This window comes from Fundulus heteroclitus, chromosome 2 (genome assembly GCF_011125445.2).
Source record: "Fundulus heteroclitus isolate FHET01 chromosome 2, MU-UCD_Fhet_4.1, whole genome shotgun sequence".
Lineage (NCBI taxonomy): Eukaryota > Metazoa > Chordata > Actinopteri > Cyprinodontiformes > Fundulidae > Fundulus > Fundulus heteroclitus.
The window spans coordinates 791,478-805,630 of NC_046362.1; the positions used below are offsets into that span (position 1 = coordinate 791,478).

At 39.2% G+C, this 14,153-nt stretch overlaps 1 protein-coding gene across 2 annotated transcripts in view; it reads right to left on the reverse strand.

The window, feature by feature from the left end:
• Positions 1–14,153, reverse strand: part of LOC105934789 (paired box protein Pax-6) — a 68,839-nt gene that overhangs the window by 15,287 nt on the left and 39,399 nt on the right. For both annotated transcript variants that reach the window (XM_021322761.2, XM_036145431.1), the window contains exons 6-10: positions 12,720–12,872; positions 6,185–6,267; positions 2,889–3,039; positions 1,749–1,858; positions 21–162 (exon numbers count right to left, since the gene is read on the reverse strand). In XM_021322761.2, coding sequence (XP_021178436.1) covers positions 21–162; positions 1,749–1,858; positions 2,889–3,039; positions 6,185–6,267; positions 12,720–12,872 — 639 coding nt within the window. The remainder of the gene's footprint in view (positions 1–20; positions 163–1,748; positions 1,859–2,888; positions 3,040–6,184; positions 6,268–12,719; positions 12,873–14,153) is intronic.

The window sequence follows — 14,153 nt, forward strand, 5'->3', positions numbered from 1 at the left end:
GACCTGCTGTATCTTCCTACCTGTTGAAGATGTTGAAGAGGACGTCACCGACTGGCTGGTGATGTGTGGCTGCATATGTGGAGGGGTATATGTCTGATAACTGCGGCCATTTACAGTGGGGCTGTTTGGCAGCATGCAGGAATAAGAGGTCTGGTTTGATGCCTGGAAACAGAACATTATATTAAAGCAGTGGAACTAAATGTCTATAATACTTTTTCATAGGCAATTACTCAGGCAAATAGTTTCTAATCCAATGCTGTTTCCTTTACATAAAATATAAGTACTGTACATGACACAGAGTTATATTCTTGGCCGGTTTTTAGTGCAGATAACTATTTTATGCTTTCTCCATGCATTTAAGGCAGATTTAAAGGGGCCATGCCAACACATTAGAATTTTCTGTGGATTTGGGGGTATAATATGATCTGTTGTGCACTGATGAGGCCATGTGAATGTCAAATGTGGGTACCAAAGGACCTGCTCATGGCCAGTCAGCTTTGTCTCTTTGCTCAAAAACAGTCAGATCAGAAAACAGGTTATCTTTCTACGTAGGTTGTATTTCTATGTAATTCATATTCTCCAATCAGAGCACACCATCATGTGTAATGTTCTGTTGTGGTTCTGGTTATTTTTTCAGTTTAGGATTATTTCTGTTTCTTGTTTTGAATTTATGCTTAGCCTGTTTTTGTTATCTGGCCTTTGTTAGTTTTTATTTCACCCCGTGTCCGTTTAGTCTCGTTCCTTACCTTAGGTTTTTGTTTATCTATCTTATGTTCCCTTTATCACCTCCACCTGTTTTTGTTAATTAGCCCCGCCCTGCTCTCCTGTTCTGTTGCCTATTTAAGCCCACCTTCGTTTTTGCTTAGTTGCCGGAATATCTCATCTTGTCCCTGTCCGCTACCTCGTGGTAAGAGCTTTGCAGCCTCTGTTTTCGTTATCTGTCTGTTGCCCTGAATGATCTGTCCTGTTTTTTTGAGTCTGTCCCAGCCTTTTTGTCACCCTGGAGGATCCGTCATTTTTGTCAATAAAAACCCTTTTTTAGCATCAGCTCCGTGTTTGGCTTAACTTTGGATTCACCACAGCAATTCATTACATCATGTAAACAGCCTTCCCCCTGCCCCCAGCTGATACACCGGCCATGAGTAGCGCTAGCATGTCTGACTCCTCCGCTTGAGAAGAGGATGGCTGCAAGTGAGGAGACAGCAGCCTCAGATCAGCCTCCCTGTATCGGCTCAAAAAAGCGGCAGACTCCCTGAAGCTGCGGAGCTGAATTTCCAATATTCAACCTGTTTGACCAGTTTTCCAAATATGGTTGCTGCCAATCACAGTGAAGTCTAGGTAGGGCCACATATCACTACTGTACCCAACCCTTTTATTGAAGAGAGAAATCAGGCCTGCCAAAACAACCCCATACAAAAGGGTGACTTTCTTTTTTTAATGAAATGATTTGATGAATTTACATATGCAGCAATATCAACTACATGAACTGGTTTATACAGTGATGTCATAGCACCTTTAATCACACTGAGAGTCTAGGTTTGATATTTTGGAGTGAGCTGTGATCAACTCCAAACACTAAAAACACACTTGAAAGTGGATACCCAGCAAGTCAGAGAGAATTAACTTATCACCGTCACCCAACTGATAATGGTACACGTCTTATTATGACAATGATCTGAAGCACTTTACAGTCCACTGATTATCATCTAGACACTGCCCTTCTGCTATGTCTTATACGATAATCTTACTTGCATGGGCAGGCTGGCAGCCATGCTAAAGCTTGGCATTGCAGGCAGGCCATAGCTATTGGACAGGACTGGATCCGATCTTCCCATTATGGATCCTGAAGAAAAAGACACTAGATAGAAAGAAAAAAAGAGACTGAAAGAAAGCTTGGCTAGAAGGACAAACAAAATAACTTATCTTTGAAATTACTATGTGTCTGTATAAATGAATAGTAGCAGAAGAAAGTTTTTAGTTTCACAAAAGTACATTTTAAATTGTTTTTCAGCTTTGTACATTGCTTAATTGTTTTTCCAGGTTTGGGTAGTTGAGGAATTTAAGATTTACCAAGACTTCAAACAATATGTAGTCTGTTGAGAAAACAACATTTGGAGGTCATTTATTATTGTTTTTATATCTCATAGTGTTGGTCTATACTAGTGTACAGACAGAACACTTTTTTAGGTTTAGGTAACCCATCCATCCATCCATCCATCCATCCATCCATCCATCCATCCATCCATCCATCCATCCATTTTCTGACCCGCTTAATCCCTCATGGGGTCGCGGTGGTTGCTGTTGCCTATCTCCAGCGTTCACTGGGAGAGAGGCGGGGTACACCCTGGACATGTCGCCAGTCTGTCGCAGGGCAACTCAGAGACAAATATTTTAAAAAGAACATCCTACATCCTACCCACAATGAAACTCACAGCTTACTTTTCTTAAATTGGAACCAAGGTTTTTGTCGAGGTAGATTCAATTATATACACCTACAGATTTCATTAAGTTTTAGCCCAAAAACGTGAGATATCACCAAGAAAGCGGCTGAAGAAGGATTTTATTTGTATTTATCGCAGTAAGTCTTTTTGTGAGTGAGTGGATTTAAGTAGCCACCAGCTCACCAAAGTGAACTATTTTAAGAAATGAATTTGAAAGAGTACTCATTTCCTGGGCTTAAAAAAACACAAAGCACAAAACAAGCTTGAATATTTTTAGAAATACTTGTGTGGTGTCCCTTCACTGTCAGGTCAAAAGCTCTGTAGCTGTAGTGAACCATGAAATTCAGTTAGATAAACCAGAAACAATAGAATACTTGTCTTCTATTGTGGTTGGTGTCACTAACAGTACAGAGTTTTTTGGGACATAGTGTTTGCCTCATTTTGTACCTGGTGCAGAAGGCTGAGATGGAGATGAGTAAGCACTGCTGCTAAAACTGCTGTTGATGGGAATATGGCTGGAGGAATTCAACACCTGCCGACGTTGATTTCTTAACTTCTCCTCTCTCCTCCACTTTGCACGTCTGTTTGAAAACCAAACCTGCCCAAACCACAACAAAACAGGAATCAAACCAGGATTAGACAAGATGCAAGGACTGGTTCACCTTAATTCACATTCAGCCCCGACTACACAACAATTTGAAGACAGGAGATGCCTTACTTTTGCATTGGTGAACTGTGAAATGATTGTGGAATAACAAGCTAAAGATGATAAAATGCTATGAGTTGCAAGGGGAGTAGTCACAGTAAATCAATGATAGCAGGACAGTATTTACTCTGAAGATTTTTTGTCAGAAAGAAATTGAATTGTGCATAAAGACAGAAATTAAAATCTACATTCAAATTTGTTCTAAAGTTCTGTTAACTCTCTAATGTAAATCTAAATACATGTTATAGCTTATTTTGTTGCTTGTTGAGCTATTTATAACAAGCATTTTCAAAAGTTTCTAGTTTCTGATCAGCAAAAACTTACAATAAACTATCAAAAAATAAGGTTTACTCAAAATCATATGAATGGAAGAGGAGTGCTAACTTGGCAAGCAAGAATGATAATTCAATTCAATTCAATTCAATTCAATTTTATTTATATAGCGCCAAATCATGAAACATGTCATCTCAAGGCACTTTACAAAGTCAAGTTCAATCATATTATACAGATTGGGTCAGATTATACAGATTGGTCAAAAATGTCCTATATAAGGAAACCAGTTGATTGCATCAAAGTCCCGACAAGCAGCAGTCACTCCTGGGGAACCGTAGAGCCACAGGGAGAGTCGTCTGCATTGTACATGGCTTTGCTGCAATCCCTCATACTGAGCAAGCATGAAGCGACAGTGGGAAGAAAAACCACCCATTAACGGGAAGGAAAAACCTCCGGCAGAACCGGGCTCAGTATGAACGGTCATCTGCTAAGGTGTGGCACTCTTGGTTTCACTCTACACATTATTAGTTTAGGTCTGCTCTCATCACATCTTGTTCGGGATTGAACTTTCTGAGCTGAATGGGGGAAGCGACACCTTGTATCCGCCTACCAAAGGTTGGTTTAACCAATCACAGTATCAAGTTGAAATGTTGTAAGCAGCCGGTGTCATGAGAAACCACAACAAGTTATGCTGGTCAAGGAACTTCTTGCTGTTCTTCTTTGAAAGAAGAAATTGTGGCTTCTGACGTGCGTCCTCCTACGCTGCCATGTTTATGTTGGTTCGTCTGTGGGCTCGGCAGCTCTTGCTTTCTTCACAACTGTAACTTAAACAACTTAAACCATAATAGTGTGATGTGATTCGCCCAAAATGTTTTTGGCTTGGTCCCCAATGGCTGAGGCAAGAGCGGTACAAGGTGGATAGTGGTCTGTTTGTGAATGCACAAATACCACAACAATTCAGCTTATAGGCAAGGTTAGAGGATTGCCATGACAGCAGGCAGCTCATGTCAGTGGCTCTGTGTTTCTATTAAGTTTTTCCATACTTTTAACTTTTTTTATTTACTACGAGTAGTGTATATGTCCCTGGCTATTCACCTTTTCAAGTCACAAGATGGAACTAACCGTTTTGTGGTCGATTATGCTGCTTATCCTGTTTTATACAGACTTTTTGGAGACAATGGAGGACAGCATGCTACCATTGTTTATACCAGGGATCAACTGCTTGATCTCACCAACAATCCAGCCGCAGTAGCAGCGGCTCAGTCTAAAACCCCCCAGGAGATAAGGAAAAAGAGTCATGGGAGACATGCGGGGAGAAGTCAACATACCTGGAGGAAAAGATATAGACCCGCATTTCGAGTTCCCTCAGAAATAAAGACTTAGTCACACTAACCCGGGATCAGCACTTGCATAGAGCAAATTACGGACTACAGTTTAAACATGGATGGCTTCCATTTGATCCGAGCATACAGAACAAAGTGTGGAGGGGTGTGGTATGTTTGTTTGTTAATAACTGATGGGGCAGCTCTGGACCTGTTTCAATTGAACATTGAGTTTGCACAAAGGATATCATTGCAGAAACCTCTTGTGCACAGACAAAACAGTTGTAATATGCACAGTTAGGGAGTTTGTCCTGCAATTGGCGGGTAGTTGGTTCGATCCCCTGCTCTGACCATCTCAGTATGGACGAGACACTTCACCCGAATTGCCTGCTGCAGATAAGGCAATAAGTGTAGATAGATCTTCTCTGAACGAACAATATGAAAATAATATCCATACTTATCACTAGAAATGTAATAAATATGCATATAAATGCAGTTGTTTTGCTTAAATGTTTACTTTTCCACGGGCAACTGCAGCTGTATTCTTTTTTTCGCTGGGGAAAACTTTATAGTCATGTGACCTGGTTGGTAGCCATTGTAAATGAATAGGCCAAATAAAATGTAAGCCTCACACGTATTGAAGAGCTGAATTGTGACAATACTACGTTTTCCGCTGTGGACCGATATGGATATCACACGATTTTCGGTTAGACTGGGTTGTGTATTTAGGTTAAATGACAAGAAATAAGCTGAAAGACAGCAAACAAGAACATACTTTAATATTTAGGATGTTTCAACAGTACATTTGTGTACTTTTTATATCTTCTTCAACTACATATAGAAAGGGATTATTTTCCACAAGCCAACCAAAGGTAGGAAAATGGAACAATATTAAGCACAATTTTAAAGATCTTAATATATCAAGGGTTCCTTCCTTGCGAAGAAGAGTAAAACAGGACCAGAACAATGTACTCTCAGGTCCAGGAGCACAGGTCAGCTTTGTTCTCCAAGTTTTCAGAATGTTAGAGTGAAAATTAGGTTGGATGTATAAATATAGAACAAAACATGACAGCAACATTTATTTAAAAAAGATAAAAAATAGATAAAGATTTGGAAAAGCACAGTATGTGATTAGAGTATGAGTATGATGAGCATCCATTGTCTTCTTTGAGAAAATAAAATAGTCTAACTGTGTTGTAAAAACTCTGGAAACAGTTAATAGTGTTAGAGGCAACTGAACCTCAGGTTTGACAGACAACTGAAATCTAAGAACGTAGAGCAACCATAAGGCCTCCTAATTCTTATTTCAGTAAATATTTGATAAATATGATGGGATCCACACTGTTGTAAATCTTATAGTATTAGGTTATATGAAGTGATAACAGGATTTCTCTACATGTCTCTACTGTTAAAGTCGAATAGCACCGGGTGCTAAAGCTTACCTGTATTCTTGCTTCTGGAAGATCGATTTTATTGGCAAGTCGTTCACGAGCAAATACATCTGGATAGTGAGTCCTTTCAAATTCTACAACAATAAAATAAAATAACTTAATTAGAAAAACAACACATTCACTATGAATGTGTAAATAAGTGTAAAATCTCAAACTATATGGTAAAAAAATAACACCTTTAGGGTCTTATCATAAAAAGGAGCTGCTCTTCATCAGGTTCTGAAATGAATTACAAATTTAAACTTAGGTGTGCAAAACCAAGTTTAATACCTGGTCGGACAGTTTTACAATAGCGTACCTACTTAGTTTCAAAGTCCCAAACATTTTTGTCTAACTGGATTTTTCATTTGATGACTTTAATTGAATGGTTAGTTTGGACATTTTTGAAGTGTGTGAAGACGAAAATGTAAACACATTGCTACTAGTCACTGTTCAGTCAGTATTGTAGCTGATTTTAGCTGTGTAAACAACTCAAACAGTACATGTAAAATGTTTGGTGCTGTGTTGTTCAACTGAGTAACGTACAAATTGTTATGTGTGGTTACCTAGGTTGAGTCAGATTTTATCAATCCGCCTCATCAGCTGATCTGAGACTTTGAAGACCCAGAACAGAACTGTCTTTGAACTGACAGTGTGAAGCAAAATCCCAAAGTTTTCACTTTGATGGTGGAACAAGAATGGAGTGAAGACTGTTGAGACAGATTGTTAAGGGTGGCAAACTCAACAAACATTACTTCACATAAAAACATTAAGGTTTCTCAGTTAAACAAAACAGCACCAAATATAACAACAATCTGTTGTGAAGATTTAGAACAATTATATCCAATACCTGTAATATTCTGAGTTCTGTTATGGTTTATGTTAGTTTTAGTTTTCCTTCTCTTTCCTGTCTTTTATTATCTGGCTGTTTTGAGTTCTGTCTAGTCTGGATTCTTGTTTAGGTTTGTGCTTACTGTTTTAGTTATGTCTTCAGATGCTTCTTAGTTTAGGTTTTGAATTTGTGATATGTTCCTGTTTTGAGCCTCAGCACTGATGTCTGGTCTAATTACTTACTCTGCACACCTGCCTAACTCCACCCCTGCTACAATCACCTCTCAATGGTTTCACCTGATTCCACCTCCATATAAACTGCTGAGACCAGACATCAGTGTGTTATTGTTTCACCGTGCCGTGTCTACGGTGAAGCACCCTCGGTGGACCCAGCTCGTTTTACCCAGTCAGGCGACCCCCACCTTCTATTACCTTGAATGTAGGACGCATAAAACAGACAAGTATGCTTTTAGTTATATTTTATCTAGGTAAAGACAGAGAAATAGTTACAGTCACACCAGCGCTGATGGGCCCCTGATCGGCAGGAGGCCTCGAGTGCTCATCACACAAACATTATAAAGGGATCTCGGGACACACCCATACAAGGGCGGTACACATCCAAACTGTGACATCAGCAGGGAAGCTGCGTTACCTCCAGGGTGGTATCTGATAGATATGTGCCAATCTTTTGGGTCAGTGCCATCTAAGTGTGCCATGCAGTTCTGGGATAAACAGCTCGTTCCACTTGACCTTGTTGATATCCTAACAAGTGCCAGGTTGTCTTGTTGAGTTATGGGTGAGTCTCCTTCTGCAAGATTCTGTTTTTGATTTGCTTTTGGATTTTTGACCCCCTTTGTCTCCAGTTACCTGTGCCATCCTGTTCTGTCTGTTCCTGCCCTGCCCTGCCTGCACAACTGGACTGTTTATTTTTTGTGTCATCTTTTTGTTTTTGACAGCCTGTTTGGATTTGTCCCCTGTTCTTTTGATTTTGTGATTAAAAAGCTTCTTTTAAAAGAAACCTCTGCTGGTCTGGCTGAATTCTGTGTCCTTTCCCTCTGATCATTACAATACCATAGTGTTCTAACCCAATGATAAAAACATTTTCCAATTTAAGTTGCTTTGGGTTTTGCTATAATTGGCTGTATACATCTGACCAGCTGCTAGTCAGCTCTGACCCCCAGATTCCACATGCCCCATGCTTGGATGTGTTCGTTCTGTTCCAGACCACCTCCGTGGGCCAGTGAAAAGCAAAGCGTACTACATCCACTGTTACTCTGTCTAGCTCTGCTCTGAAGTTCCCTGGAGTGAGAGGAGAGCATGTGCGAGAGATACAATTCACACAATCATTGTCATGACAAGCAAAATGCAAATCTATTTGGAAATTACCTTGTTTCAAATTGAATGTTTAAAAGATGAATCAGCTTCCTTATTTGGTGCTAAAAGAGTGGTTTGCATCCGATATTTAAGTAAAACAGTTAACTGTTGTGAAAAATTTTTTTATTTTTATTTTGTGGTTAATGTTCTCTATTTAAACTATTTAACTGACAAACCGGCTGTTGTTAGCATTCTTTTTCCTGTTTGTTACGGTTAAAATTGTGGAGTTTGACCCAGCCGGAGCTGGAACGGAACAGAAAACTGGAGTTGTTCCATAACTGGGCAGTGAAAGCGGGTCCGTCGACAGTGATGTTAGAAGTAGTCATGGAGAATGTGGAACTGTTCTTATTAATTAACATAACAACATAGTTCCTCCGTCTGTCTGACATGAACGGAACGGAGTAAGCATGAAGGATGTGGGATCTGGGGGTAAGGATTTATTTACTTTTCCCAACAGGTTTATGGTGAAGCAATCTCTTTAAGGAAAATATTATCAATAATAGCAAGTTTAAAAGCGGCTAGGACCAAACTAAACTTCTACTCCCTTAAACTGGCAAAATTCTCAAAAATGTTAAAGCCCTTCATGCAAACACTGTTTTATGAATATTTAAAATGTATTGAACCGTTCTTTAGACAGGAATCAAAGACAGGAGGTGATGTACCTCTAATGATCTAACATTGTGAAAAACATACTGTGAAAGGAACATGTGTAGTGTTTCAAAAGTAAACAAAAGCAAAGTGGTATAAACTAATGAAATGTTCTAAAAGTTGTGCACCTCCATTTAATTTAATTTCCTGTGGACAAAATTGCTGGCTTCTGCAAAATTCCCAATGAACTATTATGTTTTTGAGATTTGAGTTGCCTTTGAAGAAGTCCTCTAGGGTTGTGGCACCTCTCAAACTAGCTGTTACTTTAACCTCCAGGACCAACTATACTAAATCAAAGTAACGATAAGATACTGATTTCCCCTAGCAAGTCCGAAAGTCCTGGATTCTCTTTGAAGAGAAAGTTGAGAACAGGCTGTTTCTTTCTTTTCGTTTGTTTGTTTTCTGTTTTTCTCTCTTTTCAGGCTTTGTGATTTTGACCCATAAAGTGATAACAATTTAAACATGTTCAGTTAAAGGTATTCAATTAATTCATGAATTAATTTAATACAATTTTTAACCTGTCAAAAATGCATATTAAAAACTTTCAGCTATTGCTAAATAACAGGTTAAGAAGGCTGATTTAGTTCAGGCTTCGTCTGATCTGAATGATCTGAATATAGCATATTTAAAAAAGTTGGTAATAATTGTGAATATGTTTTGTGAGCTGAAAATGTTCAACTTTATTTATATCTCCTACAAATTAAAGGTCCATAGCCACGTTATCTGACGTTTTTTTATGTATGTCTGCAGCTCACTCTGGTTGCATACAAAATTTTTATGAAAGATTATCACGTCCTGCTGGCGTATTAGTTATAATTCGGATGTTTTATGCTTTGTTTTTGCTAAATTTTTTAGTAAATAAAGCCTTTGCTGTTTATTTAGGATTTTAACGGAAGTACCTACTGCACATGCGCAGCAGGGGTTAAAACAAAGGAAGCGGCTAATGGCTATTAGCATCTCCAAGCGAAACAATGAAGAATCTTCCAAGAGATAGTGAAAAAAAAAAAAAAACGCGAAAAAATATATGATTCCAAGAGGGAAAAGACTGGAATGTTGCTGGTAATACAGTATGACCTTGGTGTTCACTGAAGCGGACGCTAAACCAGACAATTGCTCAGATGTGACCACAGAGTTGAATAACGTGAGTAAATCTTGCCGTTAGATTGATGTATTTAATTAATAACAGTTGGTCGTCGATCACTCCAAGCTTCCACTTTATTGTAAGGCATTGCAGAATGTCAGGCTTGGTCCGGCATTATTTAATTTTGATTTGTTTAATTAAGATAGCATTAGTCCTGCGATACTGTTGCTAGATGGCACCACGTCTGTTTATATCTGCTAATCATGTCCGGTGCGGGAGCTATATTTAACAAAAAAAAAGACGTTCAAAACATTATCAGGATGGAGGCTTGGTGTATGTAACCTTATTTTATCATGATCAAACAGTTTTTGGGCTTTTTGAAAGCATAAAATGTTGCTATATACCTTTGATGACAAACAAGAGCAGAAACCCAACAGATGTCTTGGACTTGAGGCCACTGGTACAGCAGTGATGGGCAGTAGCGCTGCCACATGTAGCGAAGCTATTAGTTAAACTACATTTTCCAGTAGCTTGACCATAGCGTCGCTGCTTTATGAATCAAGTAACTTTCCTGTAGTGACTTTATTTTTTTGATCACGTAGCGACGTAGCGTCCACAAACGCTACAAAATCCAGGACATAACTAAGAAATGAAACCAGGTTTGCTATTTTGAAACAACATTCAGAGTGAACAATCAATCAGAGTTGTTGGTTGGACACGTTCATGCGCGAGCTTCTACTTTGCCTTTCCTGTCTGTATCTATCGAAACATGCGCATGCGTACGGCAGTGGAACTTATGGCAAGCCGATGAGGCAAATTATCGTCCGTACAATAACGTGCAGTTCCAACCCGTATTTTACGCGAGCGCACGTTTTTTACGTCACCGCGTGTTTCCAGCCAGAACGCGCAGTGACGTAAAAAACGCGCGCTCGCGTAAAATACGTGCGGTGGCGTTAATAACGTTTGGTAGCGTTTTTTGCATATTATATTATCAGGAGGTTGTCTTTTATTAACCTGACAACAGCCAGATGTATTTCGTTCCGCCTAGCTCCACTCACATACATCTGGGACACCGCCATAGGAATTGCCATTATTGAAGGCTGGGCCTTATCAAAACTTCTTGCATATGATTGGATAAGCCACTTGTCTGTCATCTTTATCAACGTGCTATTTCAACTACTCACACCGAAGCTAACCCGTGACGCTGATGAGAGCGACGCAGGAAAAAAAGACGACGTGCTCTAGAGGCACGCGTTTTATTGACAGTGAGATGACAGGAAGAGGGGGAAAGACAGGCGGCAAAGCGCCGCGGGTCGGAGTCGATCCCGGGCCGACCTCGTTAAGGACTAAAGGCCTCCTAATATGGTTCACGCTAACCGCTAACCGCTCCGGGGCGCGTCCGCTGCAGACGCGCAGACGCGCCCCGGAAAACAAAACTTGCCAAATCCGGTCGGGAGAAGGGCGAAAACATGGTTTCCACCAACAAAAGCCTTCAGAGGCGTTCTCTGATGTTCTTTTAATTAAACAATATTAGGTAGATTGGACAACACGGAAGAAATAGCAGCATCAATGTTTTAACGCTTGCTTCCTCGACGAGCCGCCATTGCTATCAAAACAGTCTCACGTCATGGTTGCGTCTCCACTACGTCACATCTATGAAATGCCAGCCCTGCGTCCTGATTGGCCAGACCATAAAATTGGTTGGAGAAATCACTTTCAACGGGCGGTGTCCCAGATGTATGTCAGTGGAGCTAGGCGGAGCGAGACATGCATCTGGCTGTTGTCAGGTTAGTCTTTTATGTGCTCAGCCACTAGATTTAAAGGTGTTTTACCCAATTAGAACACTGCAGCACCAGACACAACCAGGAGGTCCCTGATCGTTGGGGAAAGGCAGAAAGAAGATGCACCTTCCTTTCTGATCCTGTCTAAATCCTGCTTAGTTCAATAATAAAGTCTGATATTACACAAAACTCACTCTGCTTGTTCTCCCTACTTATGCCCTTGGTGCAGAAGATAAATGAAATTATTAACAGAAATGTTATTATTAATTCTGAAAATATTATCTTGTGAATATAAATACAAAGCATACAGAAAATGCAGCTTTATTAAATGAGGTTTTTAGCTTTTAATTTCTTTTCAACATTTAGTGAACAAGCAGAGTGAGAACACTACACAGTACCTTTAATTTGGTACTAATAACAGTAGTTTGTTTCATACAGTACTGGGTACTGTACTAGGCCAATAACCTTTTTGTTTTATTTCTAGCAGTAATTACTTCAGTTTGTATTTTATTATGCTGCTCATAAAGCAATGTCTACACTATGTTAGGTCATTGGCCGATCTTTAATAAATGTTTTAACCAGTGTATCAGACTCATTTGCAATTGATCTGACATTAGGTTGGTACAACGTTAAGTAGCTTCTGATGTAGTTAAGCTACTTTTAACACATTTGTGTAACTATTTCTATAGGTGGTAGCTTTTATGTAGTGAAGCTTAAGTTATTGTTGAGTAACTGATAGCTTAGCTTACTACACTGGACAAGTAGCTTGCCCAACACTGTGGTACAGGATGTGTTATAGAAATGTAGCTTTTGATTAAGACCTCCCAAATACCTTTCTCCAATGCTTCTATCTGGTCCTGTGTAAAAGATGTTCGGTTCCTCTGTAGCTTCCTTTTCAGCTGAAGCCTCATCTGAGTCTCCTCTGAATCGTCACCATTGGAACTGATTGATATGTTGTTCTCCCCTCCGTCTGTCTGAGGGATGTCTGCATCAAAAAAGCAAGGCAGGAAGAATGGAAAATGAAATTAAAATCAGAGTTGTGCTTGGGTAATCAGTCTATGATATTATGGAAAAAAAGGCTGAACTCTAGTCACCTCTGGTAATATAATATAAAATCTTGAAAATATTTTAAAAAATTACACATTTATTGTTTTTAAATAATTGCAAGACATGTTTATAAACTTTTGTAACAAAGTCAGATATTTATACATTAACCAGACAATGGTTGCGTATCATTCATAAAATTTTTGTTTAAAAAATAAGTGCATCCTGCAATAATGTTAATGAAAATTGATAATCAATACGATTTTACATGTAAAGGCTGGTTCACACGGTAGGATTTTTTAGCCTGATTTTGGCCCGGATCTTCCCCTTCCAAGAGGTGCCGATTATTGGCATGTCTCTCAAAATAATCTTAAGAGCCATGTGCCATGTGTGGTGTGACAAGAGTGATCAGGTCTGCTCAGTGGAACGTCGGGACCACTCCAACTTCATATCAAGGATATTCAACATGTTGGATTGTCTTGCCCTGATATCCTACTGTGTGGTGTCCCCCGAAGACAAATGAGCACAAAGCCTGTTGAATGTGATGTGCAGCCAATCAGAAAGTGAGGTGAGGAATTCTCCATTTCATGTCCTCCATTTCATGGTGCAGTAAGCGTCGAGCCCTTGGTTGCGTTGTCTTCAATTCTTTAAATGCCTTCTCTTTTTGTTATGGTTTTCTCTGTTAAAATTACTCCACAAACTATCGCCATTATTCTTCCTGGTCATCCATCTTTATTTACTCTGAACTCACGTTTGATTTATTATTTGTTTTTGCACACTTCAGTTTCTCAAGAAAAAAAAAAGAAAAGAACTCACATTTGATTTTGAGATCAAGATCAAACGAGATCTTAAGATTTCATATCTGATTGATCTTAAGCGAAATCTGTTTGTGTGTGGTGTGCTGTGCTTGTCTGACCAGACACCACAAACCTGCTTTATCTAGGTTTTTTTTATCGTTACATCTCTCAGGATTGAAAATCGGCGGACTATTTTAAAATCCCGCATGTGAACCAGCCTTTTGCTAGCATATCCAAATGAACTCATATTAAATAAATAATTTTCTGTATCCCATATACAGTGTAGTATTTACATGAAATTATCATAATAGCAAATATATGGGCAGCTTTACAAAGAAAGTAAAATGTCTGAAGTTTTTCACAAGTGTAGCTGGATTATAAACCTCCTGTATAAAATACAGTTGTATGACCAGTGTAAAGACAAT